Here is a 13088-nt window from a genome sequence, read left to right as displayed (position 1 = left end):
CTTTCTCTCCATCACCTTGAGAAGTTTACCTGTCAATTCCAGAAACCTTTCTTAGCTGTCAGCCCCAGGAGTCTTGCTTAAGATCGTTAAGACCATTACTGGAACATCAACTAGTGGCCAATGCTAGCTGCACTTCCGCCAGCATGCCGATTTCGCCAGCATGGCGCTTCCATCAGCATGGCGCTTCCGCTAGCATGGTGCTGCCGTCAGCATGGCGCTTACGCTAGCATGGCGGTTACGCTTGTATGGCGCTTTAAAAGGAGTAAGTGTTTTGGGCTGCATCTCAGGGCATTGCAGCAACTTGACTTGATACATGGAAGGGGGATCCTCCCATCTGTGGTCCCTTCTCAAGGTTTCTCATTGTTCCCCTAGTAGGGGTTTTTTGAGTTTTTCCTTGCCCTCTTGGGAACTGAAGATCAGGGGATGCTTTGAGAATAATTGTCAATTTGTTTTGTATATGTGAAGCCCTTTGAGACTGCTTGTGATTTAGGGCTATATAAATAAACTTGACTTGACTTAAACTTGACTTGAAGGTCGTGAATGGGAGGACTATTTTTGTATAAAAAGATTGTATTTTTGGTTTTAGTTACAGAGCAGTTGTTAATTTTGTTCATGAATTGTTCATTTGCACATGTATATTTTTTTTCTCATTAAATACAAAGCATTAAGCTACTCACTTCCTTGAGTAGAGGGTTGACTGGTGGGACTGATTGACAGAATATGTTTTCCTTCCACGTGGTATTACTTCAGAATTCTGTTTTGCTGAAAACTGCCAGGAGCCTGTGCTATGGGAGCCCATAAGGGATTACAGAACAGAACAAATCTCAGAAGAGCCAGAGCAAAAGATGGGGGCTGCACCTAGACAAACTCTGTGCTCTGACGTGTGTTACTGATGCCATTCTTAAGCGGCAGTCACATGAGGGCATAAACCCATGCCCTATCCAGCTCTTGCTCAGAAATGCTCTCTCACATGGATTTGCAGCCACTCCCATGTTTACATTCCATGCAGGGTCCAAAGAAGTTTAACTTGGCAAGAGAACACGATATTTTGGTTTCAGTTTAACTTTTAATCCCACTGAAAGAAAATCATGACAAATAAGATCAAACTGAAAAAATGTACATTAGACGCACATCTTGAAAATATTTTTAACTCTGTCACGTGTGGCTTTTGATGTTTTTGCTGATGAACTTATGGAAAATTTACCCCATCGTGGACAACAAAAATGACATTTCATTGCAAATTGTTTAACTAACTGGAGAACAATTGTCAATAGAGACAAAGCCAGGATCAGATTTGTGTGGTACAATCACGAGCATTCATGTTCACATTTGTTACAGCAGAGTACTGTGCTTTTAAATAGAGGAAGAATTCACACCTTTGTAATGGGTCAAGGCAACATTACACAGTCTGATAACATCACACAAGTGTGTTGTTTTGGTTTGGTTTGTGGGGGAAGTAAGCATGACCGTGGAGTCATGTGTTAGAAATGTTTATTCATACGAAATTTACAAACATGAGTGAAAGTTGCCATGTTTGGCACGTATGTATGCATGTGCGTGCGTTTATAAATGAATTTCATCATTGAAATATATTGCTAATTAAAAGTTTTTTAAGTTTAAGTTGTCTATCCCCAACCCGTTGGAAACAATGGATATATGCTGTGCATACAGTAATTGCTGAACAAAAGTTTAATATTCTTTGAGCAATAAAACCTAATTTTCCTTTGTGATTTATTAGTTGAAATATACTAAATGTTACATGTAAAAAGATGGAACTGCAGCTAAACTATTACTTCCATTTATGCATTTCTACACATATCTACCAATAACCTTCATGGAGCACAAAATGTTAGTCTTGATAATGTCAGGAATTAGCCATATCTGGAGCAAACAAAATTATTTTCAATCGCCAGTTCTACACTTACAATTAAAAAAAAAATCAAAAGATAATACATTAAAGGAAAACACTCGGGTACACATATGGTGGTTGATGTGGAACATACACGCCTGGAAACCTACATTGGATATTGTTTTGCAACTGGAAAGTTGACAATATAAAACCGGAGCTTCAATCCAGGCCTTCATCAAAGAATTGGCTGCCCTCTTTTCTGCTGCACATAATGTGAGTAAAACAGGCCATCGCTGCCTATTTTTCCATACTTTATTTTTCCATTTTTCCAACCATACTGAAGCGACTCAACCGCTCTCACTCACGCAGTCACGTCCCTCTGCTGCCCCAATGTGGCATTTGAATGTCACGGCTTTCCATTTAGCCATTTAGATTCTCAACAACAAACAAAAAATAAAAATGATTCAAAGGTATTTTTTTTTATCCTTCCTTCGTATTCTGCAAAAAAATATGCTTTACATTTAACTGATGCAGAACTAAATTACACATTTTCATTTTAGGAAGGGGCAACTCTAATGAATGAATGAATCTTTATTTCGAACATGATTTAAAGAATAAAAACAATTTAAAAAAACAACAACGAACAATATATATCAATGAATAAAATAATAAAATTATGGAATGTAAAAAGTGTCTTGATTGTGATGTGATTTGTGTTATAAATGTGCTCTGCAACGTATAAGCAGTATCATTAATCGAAAACAATAAATAGGTTTTGGCTGAGGTAACCTGTGAGATGAGATATGTAAAATGTATTTCTTGGGCCAAGCCTACGAGACAACATCTGCTCGACACATCATGTCTCTGTGTTTTATGACTGCTATGACGGCAATCAGCAGCGTGCAACGCTAAATTACTTGAAGGTAGGGAGACGCAAGAGCAACATCTTGATTCTTGTTTATTATTCTATTTTTGTATTGCATTTTATCTGTACTTTATACTGTTATATATATGTATGTGCATGATCTGCCATGTGGAGCTGCCAAACTAATTTTCACAGCTAACACTGCGTTAACGTGACAATAAAGGAATTCAATTCAATTCATCTCACAACCCACGTAAGCACGAACCCACGTTTGAATTAAGACACAATTGACAAAGAGTTGCGTTGCCTTGTGTGTGATTTGTGGTACGAACGCCCGTCAATGGCGCAGCTGCGTAGGTGGGTGATGTGTTATGACTGTTGATAACGCTCCTATTAGTCATCAGTCATAATCAAACAATGGAAAATGGTTTGCGTTCAAAGACCCCCCCCCCCCCCCACTCCCCTCTCTCTTTCTCTTTATGATATCCCCTAAATGTGTGCCTTTTGTACAATATTGCAGCCCGAGGTCAGAAGATTAGAAATTTGAACTTTGTAACCGAACCATCAACAAATACACTGGTAGGTAAGAAAATAATTAGACGTTAGATAATTATCTTAAATTGTCGTAAATAATAACTATCCTAACGTCACCATACAAAATTAATAGAAATTTGAATTTTCACGGTGGATTCAAAATAAGGCAGTCAGTTCTGCATTTTGTAATTCTAACCCTAACCTTTTATAAAACATATGCAGGATACATCAATTTTCGTATGGCTTGAATATGAATACAATTGAATGTACATGAGAATTTATTAATCACACTGTCATCTGATTGTTTTGAATATTTCATTAGTCTCAATGGACAGAGCTGAAGACCAGTTAGAAGACGTGGGGGACATGGAAGCAGAAGAGGGACAAAATGAGCAGCAGGATGGAAACGAGCAAGCTGCAAATGACGGTGAAGCAAATGAGTCTCCTTTTCCTCAGGTAAAAGTCTGGTACTGTCAATAAATCGTCATGTTTCAAATGATGAATGCAAAATCATTGTCTTTAACCTGTTACTTTCTTTTTCACAGAATGAGCCTGGATCTGAGCCGGTTGATGTGGACTCACAGCCAGAAAGCCATTTTCTTACAGGTTAGCATAAATAGCAATCCAACCAATTATATGGAAGGATGTAATCACATTGTCATCTGAGTGTTTTGAAACTTTTCTATTCCACTAGCTTCAGTTGAGACAGCTGAAGGCCAGTTAGAAGAAGAAGAGGGGCAAACCTTGCAGCAGGATGGAAATGACCAAGTTGCAAATGATGGTGAACCAAATGTGTCTCCTATTCTGCAGGTAAATGTATCATACTGTCAAATGTTTTCATTTTTTTTCATTCTTAAGACAAATGATGACCACAAACTCACCATCAGAATTACTGTCACTGTTTTCACAGGATGAGCTTGGACCTGAGCCTGTTGATATTGACTCGCAGCCAGACAGCCATTTTCTTACATGTTAGCATGAATTATAATGCAACCAACTGTATATGAGAATGGAATCAAAATCTGATTGTTTTGAAATTTTACTATTTCACCAGCCTCAGTAGAACACTTAGAGGATGTGGATGGAATGGAGGCAAAAGAGGGAGAAATGGAACAGCAGGATGAAAATGACCAAACTACAAATGTGTCCCCTTTTTCTCAGGTAAATGGGACTTTCAAAATACCTGAGATGTCTAACTTCAGTCCTTAAGAGGCAATATCCTTCGCACCTTCAATGTTTCCCTCATCTAACACATCTGATTCAAATGATCAGCTCATCTGCAAGCGATAACGATCCTGATCATTTTGAATCAGGTATGTTAGAGGAGGAAACAGCTGAAACTGTTGAGGGACAGGTTTGAACACGCTGGAATAGTTTCTTTTTTTATTTATTCATTTTTAAACCAAACCACCACAAACATCACTGCCAAATTAATTGTCATTGTCATTGTTTTCACAGGATCAGCCTGGATTTGAGCCACTTGATGTGGGCTCACAGCCAGACAGCAGTGGTGCTGGAGACCCTGTTGTGAACACACTTTCTGGTCTGTTTATTACAAAATCTACTGGGTTTTATGGATATTGATAAGGCTTAAATGTCCCCCCCTCTCCCTCTTTTTGTTTCAGAGCAGGAACATTTTCCACCCCACCTAATGAATACAATCGAGGAAAAGGAGGATGGGGAGACATTTACAGATGAGGACGAGGATGAATTTCTAGTTCTTGACGCTGAACATGTGTGTGGCTTTTCTTTCGTTTTTCCCATTTATTATTGGTGATACATAAGATATTGTAACGGCTGGTTACACATTTGCACATACTGTCTAGTATTGAAGCAGATGTATGTAAGATGTAAAGAGCAATGATAATAGCGAAGCGTGTTATTGAATTCCGTGTACCAACCAGAACGGCTCAGATTATTTTGTTTCATCTTTTGACAGCCTTTGGTGGCAAAGAAACAAGAAGCACTGAAGAATCAACTCACCAAAGAACTTGAAAGGCTTACCATTCAACTGAGACAAGAAGTGGGATACTAGTATATTTTTCCAATTCCAAAATTTCAAGATCTAAGTTGCTGTGTTGCCCTTGCTCACACATACAATCAGGTAAAAGTCTAATCATGTTGCTCTTTGTGCTATCTGTCCAGGTGGGCTTGGAGAGGATAGAAGCAGGCCAAACAGAGGACTTATATGTACAGGTGTTCAGGGAACAGGAAAGGCTAAAAGGACTCCAGGCTCGACTAGATGACCAACAAAAGTCTAAGCTCTTGGGCGAAGAAAAACAAAGAGTAGCACAAGAGGAACTGAAGGCAATGAGGGCTCGCAATTCCAACATTAAGGAGAAGAGCGCCAAGACCAGGGCCAATGGTGAGACCCCCCCATCCATCCAATGACAATGAATGAATTCATAATAATGCAGTGTACATGTAGTTTCACTATTAACCTACTGATGGAAAACATCATTGATAGTTTTAAAGAGTCAATGCATATGGAAATGTACCGTGAAGTGTAAGCACTAAACCGAGATACGAACCGAACCGTGGATTTTGTCAACTGTTCCACCCCTAATAGGCAAGACAATATGGTGGGACTCAACTATATTCTCTTGTGCATTTAAGTATCAGATATTGAACATCAATGTCAGAGTCTACTTTATTTAACATGTCTGTTTCTGTTTTTGTATAGCATCCAAGCTGCAGACCGAATTAGAAAAACTTAATTTGCATGTTACATTCACACAAGAAATCAGTGAAGATCTGCAAGCTAATGTAAAAGCAACAAAGAATATGACAAAAAAAGTCGCAACGGAGAAATCAAAAGTTGAAGACCAGAAACTCAAGCAGGTAAACTGGCTCATGAAATACAGAGGACTTGACCACAATCTGTTCTATGAAGGTTTTTGACCTTCAGTATGTTCAGGTATACAAGATAGTTTTTCTAATTAGAATTTGTGGAAGTAATAAGTCAAGGGTAAGATTTTGGCCATCAGAAGACACTTAGATTGTACCAAGGCTTGAAATAACTTTCTTTTTTTGGGGAGTAGTTTTGCTAATCAATGACTTCAATAGAGGACCAACTATCTCATTTTGAGGAGCAATTTATTTCCAAGTTAACAAAGGCTTTATTTATTGCTCAAAGGAATTATTCAACAGATGCTGATTATATTTAACAAATTGCTGTACCAACAGGATTTGTATGTAGAGCGCCTCACATCGGAATTAGACAAACTGAAACAACAGATGGACCTATATGAGGTCCAAACCTATGCCCAGGCAGAGACAACACAAGCAACCAAAGAGGCTCTTTCTGAGGTGTGTACTGCACATAATAAACACAATCCTCAAACATCCCAAAATATGCTTTTGAGGGTTGGCCAAAGACTGCTAATTCATTGTAATTGTGAATGTGAGTCTTAGAATGTGTGTCTTGTATTAACCCTGCGACTGACCGGCGACCTGTCCAGGGTGTTCCAGCTTCTCTCCTTTACTCAGCAGGGAAATGTTCTTACCCTAAGAAGACAGGCGGTGTAGAAAATGGATGGCTCGATAGATGTACGGAATTTCATTATTCCCGTGAAGGAGTAACTCCTTTGTCTTTATGCAAATGTGTGTTCAGGCTGAAATGCAAATGGAGTCTCTGGCGATGGCACAAAAACAGTTGCTGCAGCAGTGGAACAGCAGCCTGCTTAATATGAGGAAGCAAGATGAGGAATTTGGAGCATTGCAGCAGGCTATAAAGTAAGGATGTTTTACAAACGCTGGAATTACATGTTCCGGTTTATAAGGAAAGAAAACAAGAATCTCGGACACAGTTTTTTCATATCTCCTCAGTCTTTGCGAAGATTGCTTCAGTTATTGATTCATTTTTATAGTCCAGTTCTAAAAAGGTACGTGAGAAAAAGTGTAGCCTTATCTCCTGAACTACACGAGTGTTTTCAATTTCTCTGCACCACATTTGCACTTGTTATAATTTGCATTTAGTTCGGACATTGCTTTGAATTAGTGCCACAATGAAGAAATAATTACATTTAAATTTCCTCTGCTATATATTAATGCCCAGCAACTAAAGTACATTAAATGATAGCTGTGTTGGGTCAATAGAGTCACGTTAGCCATGTGTCCCATAGCATCGCTGAGCATCAAGTGATCGTGATGGACAGAGAGATTGATGGCAACAAGAAATACCTCTCTGAACTGCAAGAGAAAAGTGAGACTTTGACCATGTTGCTGAACTGCGCACAGATGGACTGCGATGTGACAAAAAAGATGATTGCTCAGAAGCAGGCACAGCATGAAGCTCTGCAGGAGCAATACAGCATCTTCCTTCGTGCTTTGGGGCAGACGGAGCGAACACTCGAAGAACTCACTAAGGTTGACAGACCACTTCCAAGGATGCAGATATGATTCTATTAAACAGATTATTATTATTAATATGTATATATGGGTTCTACTTGTTCAGACGGATAACGGCCTTCAGGATGATGCGACTGATCAGAGACGAAAGTTGGAGAAAAGTAAAAACAGGCACCTGGAGATAGAGAATTCAATCATGACTCAAATGCTGCAGAAGCTCATGGACAACAAGGCCGCTCAGTATTACCAGCGACTCACTAACAAAAAAGCCGCGCTCAAAAAAGAGAAGGTAAACTGAATTTCTAGCGAGCATAACAATAATCAAGTCTCACATCCAAGTACCACTAGAAAGTCTACATAACACAATCTTTTGCTGATCACTGGTCAATCTTGTTTGGGTACAGTTTAACCAAAGTAAATCTTATAAAGAGAAATAACATTAGACACAATCCATTCTTCCATCATCGTTTTTGTTTTGTAGTTACTATTGTGAAAAAATCATGGAATTGATCATTTATTCCAATCTAGGTTTAAGCTGTCATCAACATAAAAAAGGTGTACAAGTATCAAAAGAAAACTGCAGTTAAGAGTAAAAGAGATTTTAACTGACAAATGTACAGATATGATTCCTGATTTTGACTGGTGAGATTTTGAGATTGGTGATTGATTTTCTCTTAGTAGTATAGGCAGTGTACTATATCATGACCAAACAATAAAGCTTGATGTTTGACACTGACTGCTGGAAAATTAGCTTTGGAATAATGAATTACAGTTAGCCTAGGACATTATTTGATTTGAACTTCCCCTTCCCACAGAGTCATTTGATATTCGTTATGCAAACAGCAGTGGGGAAAATGGCAGTATTCTATTCTTGATTTCCTTTCGTCATCTAGGTCTTTCAGCTGTGGCAGCTGGAGAGTTCCGTAATGGCGGCTGCCCTGGAAAGCAATGTGATCAACGAGAAACTTGAAAATTTGACCCGAACGCAGAAGGAGCTTGATGAGGAAATAAGAAAGTACAACAAAGTGGTCGCATCAAACCAGACTAACAGTTCATCGATTGATGCACTCATCGCACAGAAGCAAACCACCATTGCAAACATCAACAAGAAAATTGAGCTCATTGCAGCTCGAACTGGGGTAAGGAATCTTGTTTACCTCCTTATGATTAAAAATAGCTCAGCCTCGCATCGAATTCAAGTTCTTAGCATCATAAATATTTACATTTGCATCTGCATACTTTCTGGAAAGTGATCTAACAGATCTGATGTGTCATAACAACCCAGATGATGCCCACAGATTGATTGGGACTCTCCCTGACCAACCTTGCATGTTACAGTTCATCTTTGCCATCCAGTAAAGAGGTGTGTGTGCACATGTGTTTTCAGCATGAAGACCTCAGTCCGCTGCAAATCAAGGTAGAAGCAATAAAGAATCAGATTGAGGCATTAGCACAGAAAATGAAGAATGATCAACAGATGTGGCTAAAGCATCAAGGAACACTTATAGGAATAACCCTGGAGATTCAGTCACACAACAAGGAATATAACACACTGCAGGCAAAGTACACTGTGATCTGTCAGAAGAAGCTTTACCTGGAACGTATGTTACATCTTCAATGAAGCAAAGACTTGTAAATTGTCAGATACACAGCTATAGATATTTGCCAAACCTAATTCCCGAGTTGGCATGCTTGCTTCCAGGCCAGCTTGAAGTCTTGCACCGTGAGGAAAATGAGGTGGAGAAGAGCAAAAAGATGCTGCAAAGAGATTTGCTAAAGCTCAATACTCTTCTGAGCAAGAACTCACAGCTGCGCCTTGCTTTGGAGCAGGAGAATTCTGTGATGGAGACTGAATTCCTTCACAAACTCAGAGTATACCCTTACTTCTCAGTCTCTTCTAACATATTGTTGCTGGATTCTTATGTAACCTAACATAATGTTTAGGAGGCGGAACGGCAGTCTATAGAGATGGAGGCCAAACTGGAGAAGACCCAGGAGGAAAAAGAGAGAATTATCAGCAGTCTGGTGGAAGCGGAGTCAGTTGTTGTTCAATATCAATTTCTATTTTGCCCTAGTCAACAATGCATGCAACTAAGCCTGAGTTTGATGTGACAGGCGTCAGATTATGCTGTGGGAAAAGAAGACGCATGTTATGAAAGAGACACGTTTAGTTGTACAAGAGGGTCAAGAAGAAGTCCAAATAATGAGGGATGATGTTCACCGTATGGAGGTACAGACACTTTCTTCTACTGAGAGATGTGTAATCATCAAGGTGTGTCAAGTTTCAAATTTCTTACTTGTCCCAGTGTCTTATATATTCCATATAAACAAGTGGAGTTGCAGTGTGGTTAGGGCAGGTCACAAACACATCCGTGATTATTGCGTGTTTTTGAGATCTACAAATATATATATATCACATTTTTCTAATACACAAATACATTCGCAATCATTTGGGCATCTGTTCTTCAGCAGTAGAGGAATCGGGCAATAACCAGAGGGTGCGCTGTTTGATTCCGACTCCACCTGAGTCTTTGGTCCTTGTGCCTTTTGGCAAGACATTTCCCCATCCTTGCCTTCAGTGCCACTCACACTGGTGTATGAATGTTTGATGGTGGTCGGAAGAGCCGTAGGCGTGAAAATGCTGCCACGCTTCTGTCAGCCTGCCCCAAGGAACTTGTGGCTACTCTACGTACTTAACCACCACCAGAATGCGTATGCGTGAGCATTTTTGTGATGCATCATATGTGAGCCTTTGAGTATAGGTTTCTACAGAAAAGCGCAAATTAAATCCAATGCATCAGAATTATTTTCATGGGTTCTTTTATTGTTGTTTGTGTATTTGTCATGTATGACTTTGACCACTTGTAATATTCACGTGCAGCTCAGAGGCCTCTTTTAAAGACGGCACCATAAAGAACATGCAGTCATTTTTGTCGCGGCTCACATCGGGATGGATGGATGGATGGATGGATGGATGGATGGATGGATGGATGGATGGATGGATGGATGGATGGATGGATGGATGGACGGATGGATAACGAGAGATACTTTACTGATCCCCTCACTAGTTTGTCCAGGTGGGAAAATGTAGGAATAAAAAAATGCCCAGAAAAGTCTTAATAAATGAAAGATTAATATTCAGAGTTCAACTTCTAAATGTTTGTTTTGGCCACAGAGTTTGCTAAAACTTGCTAGGATTTGCTAACATGGATTCCAAATGTTGAGATGCTTGTTTGTGGAGTACTGTACTGTGTTTATTATTACAGCGTTGGCTCAGTTTGCTGATGAAGCAGCGTGAGCAGCTACTACGAGACAGTGTAGCAGTTGTGGAAAGGAGGGGTTACATCATTGAGCGCAACGAGGTCATGGCCCGTAGTACTCAAAAGCCCACCGTCAAGGGTGAGCTCAATCTGATGAATGATGGCTTGCGGCGAAGGATCAAAGATACAAACAAGGTGGTGAATTGAGGAATACTACATTGTATACATTGAGGGCCATTGTACAACTACCTAACGTATAGTTTAAATATTTCAGTTGGTGAAAGAGTATGACCAGGAGATTAGAGAGCTTCAAGAGGGTCAGGTAAATCAGTCAGAGCATCCCTTGTTTCTCATAAATTATTCAGATTATTCTAAACTGAAATTACAATGTTTTCTTTTCACTGTTCATAAAGACTGGATTGTTCTAATATTGAATCCATTTTCTACATTATAAAATGGAAGTGAAAGATTTCTGGTCCTGTCAGCTTTAATATGATTGTGTACAATTGTCCATCACAGGATGAATTTCAGAACAAGGCCAAGAAAATTCAGGAGATGATTGATGGCACTCCATCAACCACTACTTCACTTGAAGCTGCTCTGCAGGGTGAGACAGAGCGAGTACATATGATCAACAATATAATCCACCGTGTCTGGGTGGAAATGCCAAAGTACCAGGGAGCACTCTGGAAGGTGTTGCGGTCACTGTCAGAATTTATAGACCTTGAAGAAGGAGGCATCAACAGAGTGGAGTAAAATGAACAACAGTTCTACAGGAGAATGAGGGCTTGATGAATACTTACTATTGTAAACCAATAATAAAAACATGATTTATAGAAACACTTTCTGTGGATTGTGGTTAGGTGTTCCAAGCTACAGCTACAACTGAGCAGTGGAGGCTAGCGACGGTTTGCTCACAGCCTTAATGTTTTTTTTTTTTTTTTTTGTAAGGGTGCACACTCAGGGTTCAGCGAGGTACGGCTTATGGCTTTCCACTCATTTAAGACTTTAAGAACTACTGTATGTCAGGATGCACTTATACTGCAGTGCTCTCGTGACCCAGTTAAAATATTTTTCCATGGCCCATTCTGTTGAAGTAAACATTCAGATTTTATCAAGCTTTATGTTAATTTGAATTATCAAATCAAGTAAGCTAATCACATGACACCAATCATTTTAACACTGTTATATCTATACTTACCAACGCCAATGTTCCCTGGCTTGCTGGTGACCATGACTTGCTTGTCAGAAAGATGTCGTAGACACTTGTCACTCAAACTTGTCTTTTCCTCACGACGGTTGCAGGTGTGCAGGAGTCCATACCAGCAGTCTTTGGCAGGTAGGTGCATTACACCCCAAACTGGTCGCCAGCCAATCGCAGGGCACATATAGACAAACAATTTTTCATACCCACAACCACACCGACAATTTGGAGTGCTCAATTGATTTATCGTGCATATTTTCGGAATGTGCTGTACCGTGCTACCCTGGTATACATAGAGAATATGTTGTAATTGGGAAATATTTGTTTTGATAAAATCACTATCAAAGTGTAACATATGTTTGGAGTATGCTGAGATGAGCACAAATCACGAACCAGTGAACTCACAATTCCTTACCAGGGTAAATTTGTCTCTTTCCGCTACTGTGCAGAAAGTAAGATTGCTGGTAACTAAAGGATAACACTTGGCCTTGGGGCTCTTCTTTTTTTAAATGTATTATCTTTTTAAATAGTGGCTATAATGGCTATAAAAGGCACTTAACAGTGACAATATCCAAGTTGTCGACATTGAAGACAGTTCGCTACTTATTTGTTTGCTTGCACTGTTGCCCCGTACGTACATTGGGGGAAAAACAGTACTCATTTGATTTTTGTTTGAATTATTATTATTATATATACAGCGATTAGGGACGGGCTGGATGTGGCCCGTGGACCCTACTTTGCCCGAATGTGCTGTGTGTGTCACTGAAGGGCACACTCCTCTATTCAGTCGCGCACTTTCAAGGAACCAGCAAAAACACACAGCCGGTGTGACCCATTGAATTCTGTGAACGCAAATCTCGAATTCTATAGATTTTCAAACATTGAGAATTACTATTTGGAATAATTTTACTTTAAATTTGAAACTGATGTGTATGGATTCGGAAGTTATATAGCGATAGTCCCTATTGACTATGTGGTTCGTGGTTGAGCTACATTGAAGGAGCATGTGCAGTCGCAGGAGTCCCC

General features: G+C 39.6%; 1 protein-coding gene across 1 annotated transcript; it reads left to right on the top strand.

Annotated features, from left to right (window-relative positions):
• The first annotated feature begins 3142 nt into the window (after positions 1 to 3142).
• Positions 3143 to 11700, top strand: LOC148398774 (coiled-coil domain-containing protein 40-like). The gene is made up of 23 exons (XM_088374496.1): positions 3143 to 3293; positions 3571 to 3704; positions 3794 to 3854; positions 3943 to 4058; positions 4159 to 4219; positions 4303 to 4409; positions 4707 to 4791; positions 4874 to 4983; positions 5188 to 5271; positions 5394 to 5613; positions 5932 to 6089; positions 6435 to 6557; positions 6862 to 6983; positions 7373 to 7616; positions 7705 to 7887; positions 8492 to 8737; positions 8986 to 9199; positions 9301 to 9470; positions 9543 to 9634; positions 9714 to 9828; positions 10865 to 11053; positions 11133 to 11180; positions 11378 to 11700. Exons 2-23 carry the CDS (start codon positions 3576 to 3578, stop codon positions 11612 to 11614), a joined length of 3114 nt encoding a protein of 1037 aa, XP_088230622.1. The 5' UTR covers positions 3143 to 3293; positions 3571 to 3575; the 3' UTR covers positions 11615 to 11700.
• The last annotated feature ends 1388 nt before the right edge of the window (positions 11701 to 13088 follow it).

Source organism: Syngnathus floridae, chromosome 4, assembly GCF_059516105.1.
Source record: "Syngnathus floridae isolate MCC-2025c chromosome 4, RoL_Sflo_1.0, whole genome shotgun sequence".
NCBI lineage: Eukaryota > Metazoa > Chordata > Actinopteri > Syngnathiformes > Syngnathidae > Syngnathus > Syngnathus floridae.
This window is presented reverse-complemented; position numbering and strand designations above follow the sequence as displayed.

Coding starts and splice junctions, on each gene's coding strand:
- LOC148398774 (XM_088374496.1), top strand. CDS start 3,576: ATGGACAGAGCTGAAGACCAGTTAGAAGACGTGGGGGACATGGAAGCA. Junction 3,855..3,942: donor AGAAAGCCATTTTCTTACAG/GTTAGCATAAAT, acceptor CTATTCCACTAG/CTTCAGTTGAGACAGCTGAA. Junction 4,410..4,706: donor ATGTGTCCCCTTTTTCTCAG/GTAAATGGGACT, acceptor TTGTTTTCACAG/GATCAGCCTGGATTTGAGCC.